General features: G+C 46.6%; 1 protein-coding gene across 5 annotated transcripts in view; it reads left to right on the top strand.

Annotated features, from left to right (window-relative positions):
- LOC119374811 (SH3KBP1-binding protein 1) overlaps positions 1-26,607 on the top strand; it is a 739,328-nt gene that overhangs the window by 591,224 nt on the left and 121,497 nt on the right. For all 5 annotated transcript variants that reach the window (XM_049411036.1, XM_037645000.2, XM_049411037.1 and 2 more), the window contains one exon: positions 18,458-18,590. In XM_049411036.1, the coding sequence (XP_049266993.1) occupies positions 18,458-18,590 (133 nt within the window). The remainder of the gene's footprint in view (positions 1-18,457; positions 18,591-26,607) is intronic.

Below are 26,607 nucleotides of genomic sequence, written 5' to 3'. Positions count from 1 at the left end.
CACTACACGGAAGCTTTCCAATGATACAAAACAAGAATCGAAAAAGAGGAACTAGAGCGTAAATCTGCAAAACACGAAGCATACAATGAACCTTTCTGCATAGCTGAGCTACAAGCATTGCTTAATTGCTGCAATAATTCCGCCCCAGGCTCCGACCGTGTTGTACTTGAAATGTTGAAACACCTGCCATCTGAAACACAAAAAACCCTCCTTTCCCTATATAATGCTGTTTGGTTTTCCGGTGAGATCCCCTCGGCCTGGAAAGAATCCATTATTATTCCTATTCTAACACAGGGCAAGGACCCATCCTGCGTTGCGAGCTACAGGCCCATTGCACTAACAAGCTGCCTGTGTAAACTTTTTGAAAAGATGATAAACCGCCGACTTATACATTTCCTCGAAGCAAACAAATCACTTGACCCATACCAGGGTGGTTTTCGAGAGGGTAGATCTACCTCTGACCACTTTATCCGTATCGAGGCACAAATTCGCGACGCTTTTGTTCACAAGCAATTCTTCCTTTCGGTGTTCCTCGATATGGAAAAGGCCTACGACACCACGTGGCGCTTTGGAATATTAAGAGACCTATCCCACTTAGGTGTCCGAGGAAAGATGTTGACCATAATCGAAAGCTATTTGTCCAATCGCACGTTCCGTGTTCGAGTGGGTAATGTCTTGTCCCGAATATTTGTCCAGGAAACTGGAGTGCCGCAAGGTGGTCTCCTGAGTTGCACACTTTTTATTATAAAAATGAATTCCCTACGTCTGTGTATTCCACGGAATATGTTTTATTGCACATATGTCGACGACGTGCAGCTCGGTTATAAATCTTGCAACCTTTCAATGTGCGAGCAGCAGGTGCAACTTGGTTTAAACAAGGTAACCAAATGGGCAGACGAGAACGGGTTCAGCCTTAACCCGCAAAAAAGTACTTGCGTATTATTCTCAAGAAAGAGTGGCCTACATCCCGATCCAGACATTGATCTGCATGGTCAGCGGCTACCTGTGAAAACGGAGTATAAATTCTTCGGCGTAATTCTAGACACGAAACTAAGCTTCATATCACACAAAGTATATAAAGAACAAGTGCATAAAAACAATGAATATTCTAAAAGTATTGTCACGCACTACGTGGGGTAGTGACAAGAAGTGTCTGATGAATCTTTATAAAAGCCTCATACGCACGCGCCTAGATTATGGGGCGATAATATATCAGTCTGCGACACCAAGCGCGTTGAAGATGGTTGACCCTGTCCACCACTCGGGCATTCGTATTTCTACGGGTGCTTTTCGCACCAGCCCCGTGGAAAGCCTCTACGTCGAATCGAACGAGTGGTCGCTCCACCTGCAGCGATCTTGCATGTCGTTTCTATACTATCTCAAAGTGAACGCAGACAACGAACACCCCTCACACCCCACAATTAATGATATATCTAGTTCTGCCCTTTTCGATCACCGTCCTTCGGTGCGACAGCCCTACTCACTTCGTGTGAGGGGCTTAGCTGAGGAAACGGGTGTGCCACTTTCCGAACACTGTCTATTGGCTCCCGCTGCACAACTACCGCCGTGTCGGTGGCAGCTTATAGAGTGCGATCTGTCTTCATGGAAGTAACGAAACACGCGCCTATTGCACATATCCGTACATACTTCCTTGAACTACAACACAAATACACTTGTGCAGAATGCTTTACAGACGCCTCAAAGTCCAATACTTCTTTGTCTTCCGCAGCCGTTGGGCCATCCTTTACGGATTCCGGTATTCTACACCGTGAATCAAGTATCTTCACGGCAGAAGCTTACGGGATACTTGCGGCCGTTAAACACATTCAACAATTAAAACTACAAAAGGCAGTGATTTACACAGATTCTCTAAGCGTGGTAAAAGCTTTAAAAACTCTGAAAAGACACAGAAACCCCGTCTTTGTCTCGCTGTATTCTCGCTTAAGCACGATCTACGCACTCCAACAACATGTCGTAGTGTGCTGGGTGCCAGGGCACCGCGAGATTCAAGGCAACGTGTTGGCGGACCAGCTAGCAGCATCCGCCCACGAAAACAGTCACAATACATCCTTAGCTATTCCCCCACTAGACCTAAAACACTTCCTGAAAAGTAAGCTCAGAGCCTTTTGGCAGACCGCATGGGATATGCATACATGAAATAAGCTACACGTTGTCAAACCGCATCTAGGTAATTGCCCGCCAATATCAAAATCACGCCACACAGAAGTTACACTCTGCAGACTTAGGATCGGTCACACATACAGTACACACACACACCTTCTGTCCGGTGGCGAACCACCTTTGTGTGATAGATGTGGTCAGCCACTCACTGTCCTTCACGTCCTCATCCAGTGCAAGGAACTCGATGCTATCAGAAAAAAACACTTTTCATTACCCGGCCGACAGCAATTTCCACTTCATCCTTCGATGTTCGTCGGTAGGGACCCGCTTTTTACATATTAGTCACTGTCTGCTTTTTTAAACGATGTACAGAGTTTTCATGTCATTATCAAGGTGAACCGTAGCACGGCCTCTAAGCAGAGGTCGCTGCTGCGGTGAATACGTTAAAGACAGCACTTGCCTCGCGGCCCTTGGACTCAAGGGCATTGACGAGGCATTCGTGCTGATGTCATATCTTCAGTTTTATTCGTGCGACCACTTGTCATTAGAACGGCTGTATTTGCCACACGAGAAGTCCTTTTGTTTCCATCATATGTGTAGCCAATCACTATATATTTTTTTATTATTTTTTTTTTATTTATTGAATATTGCAGACCAAGAACTGGTCCAAGCAGGACAGGTACAAGAGGCAGGATATAATCAAAAACACGTGATAACATATGAATATATCACGAGAAATGGAATCGAAACACCTACTAACAGAACGCATAAAAGATAACATGGCAAGAGTATTACATTAAATGGATACATAACACAAATTAACAGTGCATGTTTTAGCTCTAAACAACAGAAAATTGGCTAAGATCAGTTAGGCAGTTCCACTCTGATACAGTACGCGGAAAAAAGGAAAACTGAAACGCGTTAGTTTTAGCAAAATACGGGGTTAAAGAATGGGCGTGATGATGGCGTGTATGCCTAGTGGATAGAGGTGATACATATGCATGCGGGTCAAGGGCTAACTTATGATTAACAAGAAGATAAAGAAAGTTAAGCCGGTTTCTTTTTCGCCGTAATTCAAGTGTTTCGATGTTATTGGCAGTGATGAGTTCAGTCGGTGAGTCCGTAATTTTAAACTTAGAATAAGCAAACCTAACAGCTTTTCTTTGTACTGCTTCCAGTTTTCTAATGTTACATTTAGTAAAGGGGTCCCATACAATACAAGAGTTTAATGTTAGAAGGAGAATTTCTAAGTTTATGTTTCAGGAAACACAGCTTACGGAAGGCAGCAGAACATACGTTGTCTATGTGTAAGTTCCAAGATAGGTCATTAGTTATTGTTACGCCTAGATATTTGTAGTTATTAACCTGTTCTAGTGATGATGAGCCGAGGTTATAAGTAAAATGAAGAGGTGTTTTTGAACGTGTTACACAAAGATAAACAGTATTTTGTGCGTTAAGTGCCATACCATTGTCATTACACCAGTTTAGTATGTTAGTAAGACTTAAGTTCAGGTTCTGTTGATCATTAGAACAGGTAATTTGACGAAAGAGCACGCAATCATCCGCGAACAGTCTTATTTGAGTTCCTGGTAGTACTGTGTTAACAATGTCGTTTACATAAATTAAAAATAATAGCGGCCCCAGAACACTACCCTGTGGCACGCCTGATGTTACAGGAAGAGAGCTCGAATTGTTCCCATCTACTGAAACAAACTGTGAACGTTCTGTTAAATAGTGTTGAATCCAGGCAATGAATATGTCGGGTAGATTGATGTCCCTGAGTTTTGTAATTAGTTTGTGATGGATAACTTTATCAAATGCCTTACTAAAATCAAGGAGTATGACGTCCATTTGACCATTTTTATCCAGAGTTTCTGCAAATGAATGAACCACTGAGACTAACTGAGTTACAGTTGAATATCGTTTTCTAAAGCCATGCTGAAAATTAATTAGTATAGAGTTTTGTTCGAGGAATTCCACAACGCGCTTAGATATTACATGTTCAAGCATTTTACATATTGGTGACGTTAATGAGATGGGACGGTAGTTTTCTACGAGTAAATGGTTGCCTTTCTTAACACGGGAACAACACGAGCCCTGTTCCAATCAATGGGTAGTTTAGCGCTCAACAGCGAACATCGAAAGTGCACAATCACAAAGTGAGCAATACTTTCTGCATAACGGCGAAGAAAAACATTAGGGATATTATCTGGACCACAAGATGATTTAGTTTTCAACTTCAAGATCATTGCAAGAACACCAGAGTATGAGATAAAGTCCACCTCCTTAGGCTGAAACATTTTTTGCTGAGGCGTATTAAGACTCGCCTTAGCAAACACGCTATGGAAAAATTTGTTAAAATGTTCCGCAATGAGCTTCAGATCTGTTACTGTATTTCCATCGACTAATATATGTGATACCTGCTTCTTACTATCGCTCAGGAAGTTCCAAAACTTCGTAGGATCGTTTTTTAAATAGTTTGGCAGTGTTGTTTTAAAGTAAAAATCCTTTGATTCTCGCAAAGCACGTGCCAAATTTATTTTAAGTTCATGAATAATAGCTGATTGGGGATTACTCTTTTTCGACCGTTTTAATTTGCGCTTTAGATGGATGATTTTACGCGTAATCCATGGGGTGTTTTTAGCAATCTTTTTAGATTTGGTTGGTACGAATGAACTTATGCAGTGATGGCACATTTCAGTAAATTGGTTCCATAGCGCGTCAACATCATCCTCATTTTCAATAAAGTCATCATAACAACTTCTCATGTACTGCACAATAGACGCATCATCAGATCTTGCATAATCCTTGAAGCTTCGAGTGGTTGTGCGTTTGTGACCGACTGAGTTGAATAAAGGAATGATAACACTTACGAGTTGATGGTCAGACAGGCGACTTGATTGATCGTACATCAAATGTCTTTTCAAGGCTATTTCATCGAATGAAAGACAGCATGCTTTGTCTTGCAGTGGCCAACCTTTAATGATTGATTCTATTCCATCCATGGCACCTGGAATTATACCAGCTGTCATTGGGATAACAAAGCAGAAAACTGGGCGAGTTGGTATGTATTCATCGTCACAGGATAGCGCGCACTTACAACGGGGACAAAGGGAGAAGATCACGACAACACAAGCGCTAACTTTCAACTAAAGTTTATTCAAGGAAAAACGGAAGAGAAGAAAATAACACAAAATACCGCGCATTGGGATGCCTGCCAGCCAGTGCCCGAGTGTCCGCACATGTGGCAAGTGAAGCATTTCTCTGAGGAAGCGGAGGCCTTTGGAGAATTAAAGAACAAATTGAGAGTGAATTGTTTCATCCATTTGGACCATTGTTTTTTTTTTATTTGGGAAATGTAATAAGCTTGATTTGTGCTTTAAGCAGTTCAAAAAGGTCCTTTGGCAAATCCGGTTCAAGCTTGTTTAAAGACTCCTGTTGCGTTACGCGCCTCGCCTCGTGCCAGTGATTCCACTCCTGCGCCAACTGCGCCAAAGTGCGCCAAATTGTATTAAATGCGAAGCATTTCTTAGCGAACTTCTGCCACTTTGAGCGTATCTATCTATCTTGCCGCCTACGACTTTGTGCTCTCCTTGCCGTTACGTTAATCGTATGTATACCAAAATTGGTGTGGGATAACATGATCGTATTACGAGCATAAATGACAGGTCATAACATGAAAATCACGGCATGCATGTCATGAACAGTATGATTTACATTCCACGGCCTTGGGGCTCTTGCGGTCGTTCCGTTAATTTAATAAATACCAAAATTGGTATGGTGTGACAGGAGTTCATGACGAACATAATAACAGGTCCTAGCGTGCAAATCATGACACCCATGTCATGTGCAGCATGATTTACATGACATGATCTCGGGCCGCTCGCGGCCGTTTAAATGAATGGATATATACGAAAACTGGTATGACGAGACATTTCTGTATAACGAACATAACTGACACGTGGTAACATGAAAGTTATGACATGCATGTCATGTACGAGATGATTCACATAACACGCTCATGGCGCACTCGAGGCCGTTTCGCTAGATTGATATACACCAAAATTGGTATTGCGCGTTGTGACTGTATGGAGAACATGAATAACTGTTCGTAACATGAAAACCATGACACGCAAGTCATGTATGTCATGCTTTACATGCCACGCTCATGGGGCATTCGCGGCCGTTTCGCTAGCTTTATATACACCAAAATTGGTATTGCGTGACGCGACTGTATGACGAACGTAAAAGAGAGGTGGTAGCATGAAAATCATGACATGCAAGTCATGTACGACATGGTTTGCTCATGGTGCGTTCGCGGCCGTATCGCTAGCTTCATATACACTAAAATTGATATTGCGCGACGCGACTGTATGACGAACGTAAATCAGAGGTGATAACATGAAAATCATGACATGCAAGTGATGTACGACATGAGCTGCTCATGGTGCGCTCGCGGCAGTTTCTCTAGATTGATGTCTACCAAAATTGGTATTGCGCGATGTTACTGTATGAAGAACATGAATAACAACTGGTAACATGAAAACCATGACATGCATGTCGTGTATGTCATGATTTATATGCCACGCTCATGGTGCATTCGCGGCCGTTTCGCTAGCTTGATATATATACACCAAAATTGGTATTGCGCCACGCGACTGCATGACGAACGTAAACGAGAGGTGGTAACATGAAAATAATAGCATGCAAATCATCTACGACTTGACTTTGCTCATGGTGCATTCGCGGCCGTTTCGCTAGCTTGATATACACCAAAATTGGTATTGCGCGACGCGACTGTATGACAGCCATAAATGCCAGGTAGGATCTTGAAAATCATGATATGCATATCATTTACAGCATAATTTACGTGCCACACTCATTGTCCGATCGCGGCCGTTTCGCTAGATTGATATACACCAAAATTTGTATTGCGCGACGCGACTGTATGACGAATATAAAGGACAGGTGCTAATATGAAAAGCATGATATGCATGTCATGTATGGCACGATTTACATGCCCATACCTGCCAAATCTCCCGGATTACCCGGGAGACTCCCGGAGTTTGAACGTTTCTCCCGGTTGTACGGGTCATAGGAAGATCTCCCGGAAATGCAGTTTTGCCCCGCGCGTCCAGTTTTGCGCGCCCCGTGCGTCACGGTGACGCGAGGTGGGACGTTTCGCGTACAGATGTGCTACACGCAATTTCAAAATTGATGTTAAATGTGTTATAGGTTATATCAGTCGTTAATATTTCGTAGATGATGCGTTTGTGTACACACAAATCTATCCCACAAGATATATCGCCTTCAAAAATTTGTGTCACTACTGCTTTAAGTGGAGAGCCCAGCACTTAAAAGGGTAGCCGTTACCGATGTCTGTCGAGATAGCGTGTTCACCAGCGCTTGCGACCGTCCCCGTCTCAACGGCGCCCCTTATGGTCCCTTGCCCGACGAAATAACTGGTAAGCAAGCGACGACAGGCCTCGCACGTGGAACGATGTTATCGCTTGTGCCCTTCGCGCGACGGTGACGGCCGGGTCGTTTCATCTCTGCTTCAACCGCGTTGGTCCCTAGCGCTAGCGCGCATTTACTCGCACGTGAAACAGACGATGCGTAAGCGATGTTATCGGTTTGGACTCTGTACAGATCAGCGGCGACCGCAAAATCCCGCTGACAGTGTCCATATAATTGCTATCGCAGTACCCCCCCCCCCCCCCTCTGTTGAGTAGATCTCCCGGATTCCGTTTCTCCAAACTTGGCAGGTATGCATGCCATACTCATGGTGCACTCGCGGCCATTTCGCTCGTTTGATAGACACCAAAATTGGTATTGCGCGATGTGACTGCATGACGAACACAGCAAGTTTACGAACCGTTTCCTGATGCCTCGAGATAGCGCGCGCGCAAGCGACTGCGCCCTTCGAACGATGCGCCCCCCCCCCCCTTCCGCTTCCCTGGCGTCCCTTCGTGCTCCTTACGAAAGACGGGCGGGGCGTTTTCTGTCTGATGAGCAATCGACGGCAGGCCCGCACGCAGGAAGATGTTATCTCATACGCTCTCCGTGCCACGGAGACAGACGGCCGGCTAGTTTAATCTCCGCTTCAGCCGCGTTCGTCGCCAGCGCTCGCGAGCTTTTACCCACGGCTAGAACGCGCGTGGTGATGTTAATTTGGAGTTTATACGGAAAATTACGGCAACGGCGACGGCAAAAATCCGCCGAGAGTGTCCATATCATTGCTATCACAATAAAAATTTTAAAAAAATTGAGGAGCCATTTCACTCTGTGAAGTGGATGATAAGCGAAGCTGTTTCGCGCATGGCACACAGGTGACATGGCGGAGGACAGTTTCGTTTGTAAGGCCAGGTTGTTAACGGCCAGGCTGTTAACGTTCAATCCGCAATATTAATGCGAAAGCCTTAGATGCTTTATGAACCACGAAAATTGAGCGTCGGCGGCGTCATCGATTGATGCAAAAAATAATCATGTGATGGCGTCATCACACGTCATAGATCGTCAAAACTTGTGACGTCATCACGGCGTCATATATCGTGACGTCACGTGATGACGTCATCACATGACATCGTCGCTTTACACTGCTTCCGTGATCGGTGCACCGATCATGGAGCTAGTGCAAAACCAGGTGAGGTGCAGAAAGCTTGCAGAGAGGGAGGGAGGATCTACCCGTCGATCGAGAAGAAAAAGAACCTGGCTTTCGCCTTGGAGTTTTCTTAGGGGAATGCATTAGGGATAGTGTGGCTCTCTGGCATTGAGGCACTGCTGTACATTGCGGCGTTTGTCTACCACGTCTGCTGATAACCACATAGATGTATTTAGAGTGTTGTTTCATAAAATGCAATTTTATTGATCCGGTATTCTCTTTGTTATTGTCGAAAATAATCGCCGAAGAGGTTAATCCAGAACACTCAACTGCGTGAGCCCTTATTTTTTCATTAGCGAGTGAAGTATGGAGTTCTCCTGAGATGACTTTTTCCATGAAATTTTCAATGAATCGAAATATTTCTAGCCTTCATAAGAGATCCATAATAATATTCAGGGGCTTGAATGTTAATGCAATATGCTTCTTTAGTGCACTCCAGGATGTAAAATTTGCTGCTCCAGAGTGCTCCCAGATGCAAAATTATCTGCTCCAAAGTGCTCCAAGATGAAAATTTTTGCTGCTCCATAGTGCTCCAAAATGGAAATTTTGCTGCTCTGAAAATTGCTCCAAATCAGAAGTCCTCGGTAGCGTCACTGCGTGCCTTTTTTTTTTCATCCGACCGAGTGCCTTGCGGTACCTTTCACTTCGTGACTGAAGTGCTAGCAGCTTCTTTTTGGTGCCAAGGGTGTGTACAGAGCTGCGTTTTCTTCGCCCACTTTTTGCTGTTTCTTGCGTCAGCTCCGCGCTGCTGCCCTCCTTGGAAAATTGGAGGCCGCTCGGACGAGGCTCAGTTGAAGAAAAGAAGACATGGAAGAATGCGAATGTATAGGCTTTCATCAGTCTTGTAGAGAAAGAAAAAAAAATCACGAGTAAGCTATCAGGGCGCAATCACAGGGCTACTAATATACAGACCACTATGTGCTGCCATGTCATTTTTCATTGGAAGCGATGTGTATTCTGCGACTGAGACAGGAATCATAATTGATTTTTACATTCCAAGCGTTTTATCTTGAAAGAATCATCCATGATCAAAATATCACAGAAAGCATTGCAAAAATGAACATTTCATGAAATGCTGAAAAGAGGAAATGACATTTACAAAGTGGAGGATTTTGAATTATCCATCTCATAAATAGCTATCCGGGCTACATAAGCCACATTTACATGAATTCACACCTTGTGCGTCATATCCCGCTGGCCTATCTCGCAGAGCTACACTCATCACAGCAAATCGGACAGCACAATTTTCAGTGTGGACCTTGTAGGTCCAACTACACCCACCTTATATTTGAAATATAAATAATGGTGTGAACTAAATCACTGGTTGCAGGCCCTGAACTATATGCATGGTTTTCTCAACAGTATAGGTTGTGACAATAATATACAGGCTTAGGTGTCCATATCTATCAGGAAAACATCAAGACTACTGGTCCATACTTCTTTATGCAGATGCAGGATGTGTACTTTGCAGTAATTCTCTCTCTCATTTTTTGCACTTATCATCACTTGGTGAAACCAGTGACGGTGGTGTGGGCCTTCTTGTAGGTTTGCTTGGCGAAGCGGCTGTTGAAAAATAAGTATGCTATAAAAGGCTTGCAAGCAGCTGTTTTAATAACCGCACTTTGCATTGCACGTGTGAATACTGAGCAACGGACTTGTGGAGCGATTTTCACATGTGCCTGAGAAAAACTACTCATTGTTTTCATCACTATGGAATGAGCTCAACACAGAAAGCACTGAGCCTATGCATTGATGTACAAAAAGAAAAGATATCTATACCACGCAACAAAGCTTTCTGTCGGGAGGTTGGTTTGTTGTGAACTCATAACGAGCTCCACAAACACTAGAGGAGTAAGGACGGAAACAGTACAGAGTACAGACTATTTATACTGTGAGATGCAAAAGCCATTTACGGTGCTCTATCTCCCTGTTTCTTCATTTTGAGTTTCTGCAGCATGCTATCAGTTCATCTATACCATGTAAACAGTGCAGTCAGACATTCTTACTGGAAAGCATGCAAAATGCTACTCTATGAGGGCACGCTAACAACATTTTTTCCCCTAGGGTACATTTCCTGCATTTAAGGTTTACGTACAGCAAGTGTTCTCATAGCACTGGTAATGGAAAAACAGCTGTGGCATTTCTACGTACTGTTCTAATTTCAGAGAACAATCTGCTCTAGTGTGCAGGTGTAGAATACAAAATAGTACCGCTGTTTGTTTTTATTTTTTTGCAAGCTATTCGTGCAGCAACCAAATATTCTGTACCCTTTCATTCCAAGCAGAAATGTGAAACAGATTCTTGTTCGGTACACCTACCTTTCCACACTAGGGGGGCAGCCTCAGCAGCAGGGACGGCAACTCGCTTGCAGTAAACTGGTCTGCAATAAAAGTACTCGAACTTAGTCACCCTACGGTGAATAAACAGCTAGCAGAGTAAATACACTTGCAAGGTTTTAAAGGCATGGCACTAAGCGTAATAAATGTGCTTGTTTTTAATCTCCCCTAAATTATAACTAGAGATAATTACATATCCGGACAATATTCTCTGAATTAAAACTTGATATATGAAACACAACCTGATCGAGTTCTTGTTTTTCCACTGCTTTTGCGAGTCGAAACGATATTGTAAGCTTATAAGGAATTATGGTTCCTAAACGCTAAGCGGAAACAGTGCATTGGAAAAGAAAAGAATACAGAAAAGTGAAAGGGCGGCGGTGTGGATGGGTCGAGATTAGAGAGGGAAAAAAAGTGGCCCCGCGCGATAAGCGCGGCCTGTTTCATGAACATCCACAACCGAGCTTGGCCATGCCTTCGCCCGTTGGAAGCATCACGAGGGAGTAATAAAGAGAACGGCGAAACTGTTTCCGGGAGCTTCCCGAGAGCGAAAAGGGGCAGGTGGTTATCACGTTTGGTTCAAGGTCCCCCGTCGACCAGCGCGGCAAGGTGCGCCGAAGTGAAGGGATGAGGACAATTTACGGCGGCAAAAATCTGAGCAGGCGGTCGGTATGTAAGCAGACACTGATGAGGAACGTGGTGGTTTTCGCTTGTGCAACACCGCACGCATTCGAACCTGAGGGCAGTGTCCCAAGTTAGCTACTGGGGCCTCCGCAATAACTTTGCGAGCGATACTTTCGTCGGCTGCGAGCACCACCCTTAAACTACACGGACGTGATGTATACGCACGCATTAAAGCGCTTAAAAAAAAGCAGCTGCAGCGAGCACAACTATCCCACTCCGTTAATGTTACTAGCACGCATAAGTTAAAGTAACACGCAACAAAACACTCTGAAGACACGGTAATCCGAGTTAGTTACCTTTCATAAGATAGTTGAGGTAACGTCAGGCAGTGAGGCACGCACATATATACTAACGTGAGCAACTATAACTAGCGAACAGCTCCGCTTTTGAGAGGTGACGCCGCGTCGAGCCACAAACTGCAGCCCGCCCACTAATTTTAACTTATTATCGTAACCATTTCTCAAACAGATAGCCGCAGCAACGAATGGCAGCAAGGAAATTCGCTGTTCATTCAGCAGTTTCAAGTCATAACGGTCAACGACAGTCAATTCAAAACTGTGAACATCTTGGGAAATATATAATAGTGAACGTATAAATACCTGTGGTCAGCAGGGATTCTGAAGAAGTGTTCGCCTTCATTCCCCGAGGAATCGCACCACTTCGCGCAGCAATAAAGGTGCGACATCGCTGCTCCTCGCTGCGGTGGTAAAGTTTGCGTTTCTATGAGCTCTTTCGGGCTTGCGCGTCGTCTGCTTGTACGCTGCGCAGGCGTGATGGCGGCGGTACCTAGTGGAGCCACACACAGTCATGTTTACAAAACTTCTTTAAAACTTTGCCTTGTAATACTCGTGGCTGGTTATAGTTTAGTGCAGAAGCACGTTTTTGTTTACTACTGTGTACCACCGTGGCCGCGTTATTTTATTTTTATTAGGCTTACGAGACCCTCAAGTACCGCCCTTACTAGGTTTGCTGCAATCGTTTCGACGGTAGCGACGCCTCATGGCCCGGACGCCAAACTGCCATCACGCCTCGGGCCTGACACTGGTGCTCCAGCATCGGTTGGAAATTTAGTAAACACTCCAGTGAGCACCTTTGATTAGCGTCTCTGCTCGCCACATTGATCCCGCCTGCTGAACGTGTGTTCACTGTCTCGAGCGCTACCGCCTGTACCTTGCGATAGTGTCTCCATCTCAGCCCGGAACTCCACCAGCCTGCGCTCTGGCTTGAGGTCTCCGAAACGCTCATTTCTCCGGCTCTCCGGCGCGACAACTTGTGCGCTTCCGTGGACACTGTCGTCCTCCGACATAGACCCACGCCTCATCGCTGGCGAACGCCTGAAGGGGTTGAAATAAGCGAACCTCGTGTCCATAGCACACAAAACTACCGGCAGCGGTACGTCTGAGGTGAAAACACCAGAGGACTCACCACTTGTTCTGAAGGTGCTGCTCGGTGCCGTCACGCCTTGCCCGTCGCCAGAGGGGTCGCCGGACCGCCTACTTGGGTCGATGGTTACCGGGCAGCAGCCTTCTTTGGTTCGCTGGCTTGCTCCCTCGTTGCTTCAGCCCCACGCTTACCCCTGTATTCAGAACGCTCCTTCACTTGAACTTGACTTACCACCGCCTTCAACGCGTTTCGAACGCGCTGCCCAAGGCGGTGGCAAGTCAAGTTCAAGTCGAGGAGTCTTTCTGAATACGGGGGTTAACGTCTTGGCCTTCTTGCGTGTCCTGCACAGCACGACGAAGTCCTTGGTACGCAGAGCGTTCCTTGTCGCCGTTGTCTCGATCCTGTCGACTGCGCCAGTAAATATCTACTTCTTCCCACTCTCTCTTTGCTCCAGAGCAGAGCTCTCTCAGTTGCGTAACCGCTATCAGTGCAGAGGGGAGTGAATGGTTGTTACACTGCCTGGTTGCAGTTGTCGCCGCTTTTCAAGGAGCGAGACGAGTCCTTTCTCGACGAATCGACTTGAGTTTTATATACAGAATATATACAAGGTTAAGTGGCAGTTATGTACATCGGGCCTTGCGCTACGTAACTCGGCCGAGCCGAAACGTGCGTAGCACCGCTCCTGTGACAAGAAGCCCCCGTGATGAGCAGGGAGCCAGGTTTTAACACCTTGATTGCTCCTCCCCGTTCTCCCCACGGCAAATTAAAACCACTTAGTCCGCTTATTGGGCCGACTGTACACTCAGTAAGGTTGAGAGCTGGGCTAGTTGGTGACTGATCATTATACCTATATGGTTAGGTAGCGCACTTTGGACGGGGACAAAAGAAACAGGAAGGACACGACACTCGCTGCACTCGCAGCTGAATTTATTTCAGGAAAAGTACTTCAATATATATGCACCCAAGCACCCCCGAGCGACACAGAAGTTAATCAACCTTCAATATAACCTGATCAAAGACAAAATTTTGCACTCTCCTGTGAAAGGATTATTTATGCACATGCGAAGATAAACCGACAGTCCATGTATTCTTATCTAGGACCAAACTTTCTGCGCACACTCAAGCGATACAAAAACCAAACGTTAACGAAAACACGTGCAGCTTATACACTTTAAAATACCTTGCACAATCTAGGGTTATTGCAAGACGTTCAACAAGTAGTCTACACTCGCTTAAAACGGAAATAGGAGCAAGAATTGGGGCGTAACAGAAGCAAACCTACAACTTAAGGCCCTTCAGGAAGGTGGCTTCCCGATGACTTATTGAAACTGATGGTTGATTAATGCAGCAGTCTTTTCTTTTGTTAATGTGAAACGCTTCAACTACTTCCCTGGTTAGTTGGTTCACATGATGGAAAACGACGGAGGTGTCATCAAACAGTGGCAAGCAGCCACACTGAGAACAGTGTCCCTTTATGTGGGAATGATCATTTTTTTCTAAGGCCCTCTTATGCTCTGATAGCCTAGTGTTCAGACACCGTCCCGTTTGCCCGATGTATACTTTCCCACAAGATAGGGGTAAACAATATACAACGGATAATTTACATCTAACAAACTTTGTTTTGTGATTTATCGTGCATCTGTTGTTATTAGTCTTTTCTGCTGAGGAAAGCTTGCGGTCTAATCTTGCACATATTTTACCAAGCTTGTTGGGCGCCGAGAACACTACTTCTAGGTCAAACCTATTGCCTACATTTTTTAAGTTATGTGCAATCTTGTGCGCATATGGTATAAACACCATCTTGTTCTTGTTTTCATTTTTGTTGTCATTTTGTTCCGGGAGCTATCTCGTGCGTAACTAATCAGCTTGTTTGCTGATCTACACAGCACGTGTTTTTCACACCCTGCATATTTTAACCTGCTAATTTGTTGACTGATGCTTTCGCTAATCTTTTCTGGGCACGACTTCGTCAGGGCTGCTCTTAGACATGAAAATGCTATGCCACTCTTTACGACCTTAGAATCAGCCGAACTATAGCTAAGCTATAGCTAAGCTTAGCTATAGTTCGGCTCATTCTAAGGTCGCGGCGGCTGCATGGAGGCGAAAATGTTTGAGGCCCGTGTACTTAGATTTAGGTGCACGTTAAAGGGGCCGACAACTGATTTTTCTCGACACAGTTTTTTACGGCGCGACAGGAACCTCACCCTTCGTGGCGTTTGTAGCTGCAGTGGTTTATCCGAAAAGCACGTAGTTATCTTATAAGCAGTATTTTTCGATCTGAAAGGCTCCAAACACGCATGGAGGCTTGCTCCAGCAACGCTGAGAATTGATAGCAATGCCGCTAGCCCTTGTGAAAGCTGTCGTTGTTCTACTTTCGCAGGAGTTACCTTAACTATGCTTAACCACCTTTATTTTGAGCTTTCCAACCATTTTTGAAAATAGCAAGCTGTTACAATGAGATGTGTGGCTTTGAAAAAGTTACACCAACCAACGAATTATAAAAGTAAAAACTTCTTTTACTTTAAAAAACCCGACGTTTCGGATCCAACTCGGATCCTTCCTCAGGGGTGACTGTGGGGCGCCAGAGAGCAACAGAGTTTAAAAAGGAAGGGAAGAGCCTTCCTCTCTTTAGGTCGGGGGGTCACGCTTGGTTTGAATGACGTGCCGTAGTCCATTGAAATACACACTCGGCAGCGCACCTGCAGACCGGTTCACATTGCCGGGTGTTGCCTGAATGTGCCAGGATTCCACAAAAAGTCGTTTGAGATAATTTGCCTCGAAGTCGACGACGCGGGAGTTGTCAAAGGCGATGCGGTGGTCGTTCACCTCGCTATGCTCAGCTAGCGCACTCCTTTGTCTGTCGAACTTGCGGACGTCGTTTCTGTGTTGTCGCAGCCTTTCTGGGAAGTTCTTCGTTTTCCCCACGTATGAAGCACCACAATCCGCACAAGGAATAGAATAAATCACTCCTTGCGCTTTTTCCTTGGGCGGTCTGTCTTTTGGGCGCGGGAAGAAGCGGCCGAGTGTGGAAGTTGGCTTGTGCGCAACTTTTATGCCCTGCTCCGACAAAACGCGTGTGAGCGCTTCGCTGGACCCTACAGCGCAGGTACAGAGAGACTCCCACGAAAAAAAACAGGGTTGGTTTGAGTCAGCGCGACGGACAATCTTTACATCAGTGGAGTCAACTAATTTCATATTCTGGGCAGTTGTCGGTCCCTTTAAAAACCCCAAGTGGTCGAAATTTCCGGAGCCCTGCACTGCGGCGTCCCTCATAATCATATCGTGGTTTGGGATGTTAAACCCCGGATATTATTATTATTATTATTATTATTATTATTATTATCATTATTATTATTATCATTATTATTATTATTATTATTATTATTATTATTATTATTATTATTATTATTATTATTATTATTATTAGAAGCGTTTTACATTGCGCTTGCCGGAGACACTTTCAACAGTTGCGCGTCAAAAGAGATTGACTTCATGTCGCGATAGAGCCTGAGCATGCGATGATGTAAAGTTTGGTTTTTTACACTTATAAGTATCAGTGTTTCGTTAAATAAACTTAAGTTCTTAGTTTGCGCATGTATGTTGTAAGTGTTCCTTTCTAGTCCTCGTGTATTTTGCGCAGCGTTAAATTTTTCGAATATGCTACAACAACTCGCCCACATCAAGCTCCTTCTGGCATCCTCATGGCCCTTGAAAAGTGTGAGGGCAATGTAGAGACCCACCATTTTGCACTTGTTAAGCCATCATGGCGTCTAGGCCCTGGATGTGGGTATTTGGAACATCGTAGAACAGCAGTACAGCCTGATGGTTGTTGAATGCGACTTGAGCAAGGAAGCAACCCGGGACAGGTATGTGGCAGCGCGAAAAGTCGATTGGTGCGGCGGTCGAGGATTGCTTGGGACCTGAAGACTGGAGCTTCTCGAAACTGGCAGCAGACAACACAGACACTGCAGTGCCGGTGTGCACTAACACGGATAATGTAACGCCATGCATGTGTACGTCGATGTGCAAGCCTGTTCCGCCCTTGTGGCCCAAGTGCAATACAGTCACGACCGCCATTGCACGCTTGCTCACCACGGCACACTCGTTCAAAGTGGCCAATCCTTCTGCACGTCTTATTTGTCATCCTGCAGGCGGTGGAACTTGCAGTGTGCCGATGGTAACCACATCGGAAGCACGACTGGGGTGTAAGTGGTGGCTGAATGGCCCCTGTGGCTTGCGTGCCAGTTGCAGACGTCGGCTGGCGCTGATAGCTCCCGCCGCGGTCCAAGGTCAATGGGGACCTTGGACCGCGAAGTAACATTCGCTGTCGTATTGAGCACTGGGCTGTTTTTGCTGCCAATTGGTCCCGGATGACATCACTGCACAAAGTTGCATGAAGCTGCTAGCTGTTGTAGAGCTGTAACGAAATAATCCAGTGACTCACCCGGCAACTGGCTGTGCAGTCCGAAGCGGTGCCTCCATTATAACGCTGGCGCTGGTCATGAGGTAAGCGTCGAGCGTCGCGAGCGCAATCGCATATTCGTCAGTCTCGTTCGTACTATCATTTCCTGCGTCTGACACCTTCGGTTTATTCAATGCACGTGGGCTCTGCTTGGCTGGCAACGTGTAAAAAGTCCGTGGACCTTCTGGCCCAAGGCAATGTAAAAGGAGAGCCTGGCGGCGGGCAAGCCAGTGGCCGTTGCTGCCCGATGCCACAAGATAATTCTGGAACATCCGGTGCCATTGGCGCCAAGGGATGAGGGGTTTCCCTGGTGCTAACAGCAATTCTGGTGGCTGCCGCAGACCCATCTTAGAAACGCGTAGCCGGCTGCTTTGGCTGCTTTGTTATTCTCGTCACCATCTGTTGTATTCCTGTATGCTCCTACGTATGCGCACGAGCCGGCTGATCTGCTTCGATTACAGACGACAAAGCATGACTTTATCATTATTCCATAGCACCAACGTTTATGTACAGGTGATAAGATTACTTATGGCGCCATCAGGTGAGCGCATTACATATCGCGCCATTCAGAACAGTGTGAAAAAATAGAAACACAATGGTAAACTCAACAACTTCATAAGTAACTTGGCCACAACGTTGGTTTGAACCGACGTATTGGTTCTTGCACTACAAGTGGTAAAGTTATAAGTGGTGCGATCATACATTCTTACATGGACTAGTTTATTTCTTCTGTTACAAGCAAAAAGCATCGTCGTAACTTCGCTCAGGTATTGTTCCCTTGAATAACATGTGATGGCCTCTTGCTTTCAGGATCTGCGTGATCAAGTCGGTAGATGGAACGACTGTGACATCCTTCTGCGTGCACGAGTGTGAGGGCTCCAACCGAATGGGATCCCGTCCACGGCGCTACATTTTCACTGGCCACAGCAGTGGTGCCATACAGGTGCGTGTCCATCACGGAGTCATACTGACTGAGCATCTGTGGTCTAAAAGAGTCGTCATTTCATTCTTTCTTTTCTTCAGTAGAATTTTATTGTCATCCTTCACTACAGTGCTAAAAATCAGGTAACATAGGCTGGTGGTGTTGTTTTGTCGTGCCCATACATTATTTAATGGCATCAGGTTTTCCTCAGTTCAGAACAACACAGCCGAGCTAGTGGGTTCATGTTAAACAGACAGGGCGTGCGAACATGGACACAAGAGACGAGTCAAGACATCACAAACGCCGACTAACTACTAGAAAGGCGCACAGTGGCGGAAAAGGTAGACACAAAAACTTATCTGCGCATGCCCAGGGAAGAGGCGAAACCTATCATTCCGGCGCGCGTGGTGGTCTACGTGAGAGATAATTGTTCAGGCACTTGATTTCTTCTTTATGCAAGTTAATCGATGGTTGGCTCACGTATGTGATGATTAACGTCAGTGTTTGGGCGAGTTGGTAGTTCATCGTGAAAGAAAATTTCAAGACCGCGGGAATAAACACGAATGCACGAAAAGAGCTGGCACGCTCAAGCGCTGACTTTCAGCTGATTTTTTATACAGGAAAGACACACGTATATAGTGAAAAATTGCGCAGCGCAAGAGAACATGTGACTATTACCTCGCATGATCGCTAACAAGGGACGAAAACTCGACTGGTGACCCGAAGGTTGGGGGATCGAATCCCGGCCGCGGCGGCTGCATTTTCGATGGAGGCGAAAATGTTTGAGGCCCGTGTAAGATTTAGGTGCGCGTTCCCAGTTGGTCGAAATTTCCGGAGCCCTCCACTGCGGCGTCCCTCCTAGTCATATCGTGGTTTTGGGACGTTAAGCCCCAGATAATATTACTACAAAGTGACACAAAAATAAAGTACAAACAACTTTATCTTGTGATGACGAAATAAAAATTGAGTCCAGACAACTTTATCTTGCGAGAGCATGAGCATGCAAAAGATAATCCACTTCTTTTTTGCGCAAGTCAATGGAAGACATGCTGCATGCCTCCTCCAAACGTGCAGTGTGGGCCGCCTCTACAATTTCTCTAGTGAGCACATTTTTGTGCTCACTAGAGCCTAGAATCGAACTGAGGTAATCTACAAAAACAAAAAATCACAGCATATACACGGAGTGAATGATGATGAGTGGGCGAAGCTGCGGAGGTTCATTGGTAAACCGTGAATCTTCCGTGAATTCTGCCCAGTACATCATCACCGACGTGAGATCGGGCGCGTTTATACTAAAGGTTCGATGAGTTATGACGACTTGCAGCTCACTTTAATTTTACATGTACGCTGTGAATTTTCATTCTTTAGAAAACCATTGCTTTAGAAAACATCTGGCGTCTTCCGTTAAGCAGCTGGCGTCTTTTCGTTTTGCATTAGAAACATCTGGCGTTCTTTCGTTTTGCTTTTACAAAACATCTGGCGTCTTTCGTTGATTTATTTCATCAATCAACGGCGTTTTGAACAAAATTTTAATTGTTTAATCACGCACAGGAGAAATCTCACCAGGCACTACCTTGGAGGTAAACAATGGCTGCTAATGGGAATGAGAGACAGAAGAAGTCGGCTTTTAGCTTACACTTACACTTCTACTTCTACTAACGTTTCCTATTGGAACATGCCAATGGCTGCTAATGGGGAATGAGAGACAGAAGAATTCGGCTTTTAGTTAACGCGCACGCTGCGAATTTTTTATTGTTCAACAACGCACAGGAAAAATCTCCCACCGGCACCACCTTGGAGGTCAAACCGTAAGACTGGTTACGCACTACGACTACTACGAGGGACGAACGGGTGCCGCCTTAAGGAGCTTCGCCCCTAAAATGTGCTCATTAGGCAAATTGTAGAGTCGGCCCACATCTCACGTTTGGGGGAGGCATGTATTAGCATGCCTTCCATTGCCTTCCGCAAAAAAAGAAGTGGGTTATCTTTAGCATGCGCATGCTCTCGCAAGATTAATTTGTCTGGACTCTGTTTTTGATTATTTCGTCATCGCAAGATAAAGTTGTCTGGACTTTATTTCTTCATTTTTTCGTCACTTGTTTCATCTTGCGCGGTAATAGTCACATGTTGTTTTACTTTGCGCAATTTTTCACTATATATATGTGTCTTTTCTGAATAAAAAATCAGGTGAAAGTGAGCGCTTGTTCGTGTCAGCTTTCTTTTCGTGCACTCTTGTTTATTCTCGCGTTGTTGAAATTTTCTTCGCGTATGTGCTACCCCAAATTTCGATATGCAAGGCCTCAACCATTAGACGCGTTTCTTCACTCTTCTGCCTGTACAAAACTGCGCATTCACCGAAGTTGGGCGTGCACTTATACTCTTGACAATGTAAAGGTAAATCAGATTGTGAGCCTCCAGTTAGCGATATCTTATGCTACATTATTCTCTGGTTAACGCAGCGACCCATCTGTCCTACGTAGAAGCGGCCGCAGCTAAACGATATCTTATATATCACACCAGTAGGGCAATCAGTAAATTAGTTGATTTACAAAGGTTTGCGAACTTTACGAAGCAAATGTCAGCCTACTTCTTGTCTATTACGTGCTCATTCTTTCTCTGTACAGCGGCAAATCTCTTACCTAGCTTATTGGCCGCCGTAAAAACAATAACGCCCTATCTACTTCCCACTTTCTTTAGCCTGTTAGATACGCAGTGAATGCGAGGAATACCTACTACACGTTCTTTCCTAATGCTTTCTGCAACCATCCTCATACTTAACGAAGTGGACATCTTTAAACGTTTAGCGACATTGGCCACTGCAACGCGAGGACAACCTGCATAAAAAAACGCGCTACTTGTGCATTCAATCTAAAAAGACATCAAAAACGCGCAACTTGTGTATTAAATCCAAAAAGACAGGGCCTGCAAAGACGGACACAAGAAAGAAGTCAGGACACCACAAACACCGTTTGTGGTGTCCTGACTTCTTTCTTGTGTTCGTGTTTCCACGCCCTGTCTCTTTAGAATGAATACTTACCAACTAGCTCAGCTCTCTGTTATTATTGTGCAATAAAGCTGGCACTCATTCTGTGCTCGCAGGACTTGGTGAGGGAAGACTTACAGCATGACATAGTTGTACTGTTTTTTACAACCTTAGAATGCTCGCAGTAGAACAGCGCCGGCGAAAACAACAGACCAGACGAGGAGAAGGACACGTAACACAAGGCGCACTAACAACTGAAAGTTTATTCAGTATCTGCACAGAATAAATACTGCCTTCACATGAATAAACAGAAGGAAGAAGGTTACAAAAGATATGACAGTGCATCACGTGGTCAACATAATGTGGTCAACCAACTAGCCCAAAAGTACATCTTGACTTAGAATGCTACAACGAGAAGTTTATAGCGGTTTTGAATATCTAGGAGAATAGTGCAAGCATACGTGGTTCTTCGGAAACTTTAAGGAAATGTCTAGAAATTGTATTTCATCATTCTGAGGCAAGTCTTTAGTAATGTTCAGCCGTCCTGCATTTACTTGAAATCGTTGACTTACTTGCGTAACCATGGATTTAATGTCATCACCAATACAAAAAATCTAGGAATCTACGACATACCGAAAAACCTTAATACAGTTAAAGCTCGATCCAACAAAAACCCATTTTACGAAGTTTCCGATCGAACGAAATAATTTCAATTCCCCGACAGGTACCCACACGGTTCAATGTTGTCATCAACCCAAACTAACGAAACTAGGCACCTGTTCCAATTTGCCGAAGTAAATGGATATTGTCACGTGGTCGTGACGTCGACGAAGACAGCAGTCGGCGTTTGTAGGATGAAACTGTTTATTTGGCCGAACTTGTGGCCGGAAAATGAGAACTAGAACTGCAGCAATGCACGCTGTACAATGATAGCGGCGAACAGGGCGTCGTCCGTCGATCAACTGACAAGCGCTCACGCGCGTCGGCTTTTATACAGGCGCTATCGAACTTTCCAGCAATATCGCTGGTGGCGGCGTAATCTCTAGACAAAGCTGGAACATTCGCGTGCGGGGCGCAATCTTAACAAACCGATCTACTACAATCGCGATGCTTCTAGAACACTACTTCGCGGACAGCGTCGAGCGTTGATAACCGTCTCTGCCGGTCAAACCCGAATACATCAAAACAAGACAAGAAGTGGGCGTGGCAATGCCCCCCTCTGAAAAAGCATCGTCCCGATGCTTGTGAAAGAACATAGAAAAGAAAAAAAAAACAAGTGTATACACAAATAAATTACAATAACAAAGGAAAAAAAATAGAGTCCCCAGGCTCGCTAACGCGCGAAAAACGGCTTAAGGCGCACGACATGGACGACTTCAGGTCGCGCACGGCGCCGCTGAGAGTTCGTAATGCCGTCTGGGACAACCTCATAGTCAAGTGTGCCTAGGCGTCGAAGTACCCTGTACGGTCCGAAGTATCGTCGAAGAAGCTTCTCACTAAGTCCTCGTCGGCGTATTGGCGTCCATACCCATACACGGTCACCGGGTTGGTATTCCATGTGGCGTCGTCGAAGGTTGTAGCGGCGACTGTCAGTCGTCTGCTGGTTCTTGATCCGTAGGCGGGCGAGCTGTCGTGCTTCTTCGGCGCGCTGTAGGTACGTGGTCACGTCGATGTTATCCTCGTCGGTCACGTTTGGTAGCATGGCGTCGAGCGTCGTTGCCGGGCTCCGTCCGTAGACCAACTTGTATGGCGTCATCTGCGTCGTTTCCTGTACGGCCGTGTTGTACGCGAAGGTCACGTACGGAAGGATGGCGTCCCACGTCTTGTGTTCGACGTCGACGTACATGGCCAGCATGTCGGCGATGGTCTTATTTAGACGCTCGGTGAGGCCGTTGGTCTGTGGGTGGTACGCGGTGGTGCGGCGGTGGCTTGTGTGGCTGTATTCAAAGATCGCCTGAGTCAGGTCAGCCGTGAACGCCGTACCTCTGTCGGTGATGAGAACCTCCGGGGCGCCGTGTCGAAGGACGATGTTCTCAACGAAGAACTTGGCTACCTCAGCGGCACTGCCTTTGGGCAGGGCTTTTGTTTCGGCGTAGCGGGTGAGGTAGTCGGTAGCCACGACGATCCATTTATTTCCGCAAGTCGACGTTGGGAACGGCCCCAGGAGGTCCATCCCGATCTGCTGGAATGGTCGCCGAGGAGGCTCGATCGGCTGAAGGAAGCCTGCTGGTCTTGTGGGCGGTGTCTTCCGTCGCTGACAGTCTCGGCACGTCCTTACGTAGCGACTGACGTCGGCGGCAAGGCGCGGCCAGTAGTACTTTTCTTGTACTCGTGTGAGCGTTCGGGAAAGTCCGAGGTGTCCAGCCGTTGGGTCGTCGTGCAGGGCATGCAAAATTTCTGGTCGCAGTCCCGAAGGTACAACGATAAGGTAGCTGGCTCGGGCCGGAGTGAAGTTCTTCTTTACGAGGACGTTGTTTTTCAAGGAAAATGATGCCAATCCTCGCCTGAATACTTTTGGGACAACGACGGTCCTGCCCTCCAGGTATTCCACTAGACCCTTGAGTTCCGGGTCGGCTCGCTGTCGTTCGGCGAAGTCTTCGGTACTTATGGCTCCCAAGAAGCTGTCATCATCCTGGTCGTCGGGCGTTGGTGTGTCGACGGGGGCACGAGACAAGCAGTCGGCGTCGGAGTGTTTCCTTCCGGACTTGTAGACGACAGTAATGTCGAATTCTTGAAGTCTTAGGCTCCACCGTGCGAGGCGACCTGAAGGGTCCTTCAAGTTAGCTAGCCAACACAAGGCGTGATGGTCGCTCACAACTTTGAAGGGCCTGCCGTAGAGGTAGGGGCGAAACTTTGACGTAGCCCAGATGATGGCGAGGCACTCCTTTTCTGTTGTGGAATAGTTGACCTCTGCTTTAGACAGCGACCGGCTAGCATAACTGATAACCCTTTCCAGTCCGCCCGTCCGCTGCACAAGGACGGCGCCGAGTCCTATGCTGCTTGCATCGGTGTGAATCTCCGTATCGGCGTATTCGTCGAAATGCGCAAGTATCGGAGGTCTCTGCAGGCGTCGTTTAAGTTCATGAAATGCTTCGACTTGCGCTGTTTGCCACCTGAATTCGACGTCGGTCTTCGTGAGCTGCGTTAGTGGCTCGGCGATCCGTGAAAAGTCTTTGACAAAGCGTCTGTAATAGGCGCACAAGCCGAGAAATCGGCGCACGGCCTTCTTGTCGGTGGGTGGCGGGAAAGCGGCGATGGCAGCTGTTTTCTGCGGGTCTGGGAGCACTCCAGTCTTGCTGATCACGTGACCCAAAAACAAGAGCTCCTCGTACGCGAAGCGGCACTTTTCTGGCTTCAGGGTGAGCCCGGAGTTCTTGATTGCTTGAAGTACGGATTGAAGTCGCTGGAGGTGTTCGTCGAAGTTCGAGGAATACACAACGACGTCGTCCAAGTAAACAAGACAAGTCTGCCACTTCAAGCCAGCTAACACAGTATCCATGACTCGTTGGAAAGTCGCAGGCGCCGAGCAAAGACCGAAAGGCATGACCTTGAACTCGAAGAGGCCGTCCGGTGTTATAAAGGCGGTCTTTTCTCGGTCTCTCTCGTCGACTTCAATTTGCCAGTAGCCGGTCTTGAGGTCCATCGACGAAAAGTAATTCGCGTTGTGGAGTCGATCCAGGGTGTCGTCTATCCGTGGGAGAGGGTACACGTCCTTCTTTGTGATTTTGTTCAGGCGACGATAATCGACGCAGAAACGTAGGGTCCCATCCTTCTTCTTCACTAACACCACGGGAGACGCCCACGGGCTGTTGGACGGCTGGATGATATCGTCGCGTAGCATTTCATCGACTTGTTTCTTAACGGCCTCCCGTTCCCGCGTCGAAACCCGGTAGGGACTCTGACGGAGTGGTCGAGCATTTTCTTCTGTTATGATGCGGTGCTTAGCAAGGGGCGTTTGTCGGACCCGCGATGACGACGAGAAACAGTCCCTGTATTCCTGCAGAAGGCGTCGGAGCTGTTGCTGTTGGCGAGCGGAAAGACTTGGGTTTACGTCGAAGGGTGGCTCAGGGATCGTCGTCGTAGCTTCGTCAGAATCTGAAAAGGCAAACGCATCGCTGACGGCCAAGATTTCTTCGATGTATGCAATCGTCGTGCCCCTGCTCAGGTGTCTGTATTCCTGGCTGAAGTTCGTTAGCATCACGCTTCCTTTTCCTTCATGCAACCGAGCAATGCCCCTTGCGACGCAAATGTCACGGTCTAGCAGCAAACGCTGATCGCTCTCGATGACACCTTCGATGTCTTCAGCTTTTTCGGTGCCGACGAAAATAATGACGCTGGAACGCGGCGGAATGGTCACCTGCTCTTCTATCACATTCAATGCATGGTTCCCTGGCGTCGCGTGGGGCGGGAGCGCTTTATCTGGGGTTAGTGTTATCGACTCGGACCTCAGGTCGATGACGGCGCCGTGTTCACTTAGGAAGTCTATTCCAAGTATTGCATCCCTGGAGCAGTTTTGTAGGATTACAAAGCTCGCAGGATAAGTCCGGTTATTGATGGTGACTCTCGCCGTGCAAACACCAATCGGCGTTATCAGATGGCCTCCAGCGGTGCGGATTTCGGGGCCTTCCCAAGCGGTCTTAACTTTCTTCAACTTCGTGGCGAAGAGCCCACTGATGACGCAATAGTCGGCTCCAGTATCGACGAGAGCGGTGACGTTGTGGCCGTCGATGAGAACGTCGAGGTCGCTAGTTCGTCGTCTTGCGTTGCGGTTGGGTCTCGGCGTCGGGTCACGGCTGCGTCGGTTTGTTCCGCTGCTTCCATGTTGCGTCGTCGGGTCTTCTTTGGTCCGCAAGATCTCGTCGTCAGGGGTCTGTCTGGTTCGCGTCGTGTTCTGAAGGTTTCGTCGCGACGTCGTCGTCGTCGGCGGAGGATCTTCGGTAGTTCGTCGTACAGCAACCGCACCTCCATCGGTTGCTGCCCTTAGTTTTCCGGATACGGGCTAGGCGACCGGCCCCGGTTTGGGCCAGTGTACGGCCGGCGGTGCGGTGACATGTA

This window comes from Rhipicephalus sanguineus, chromosome 11 (assembly GCF_013339695.2).
Source record: "Rhipicephalus sanguineus isolate Rsan-2018 chromosome 11, BIME_Rsan_1.4, whole genome shotgun sequence".
NCBI lineage: Eukaryota > Metazoa > Arthropoda > Arachnida > Ixodida > Ixodidae > Rhipicephalus > Rhipicephalus sanguineus.
The sequence above is the reverse complement of the archived record's forward strand: the minus strand, read 5'-3'. Positions and strand labels throughout refer to the sequence as shown.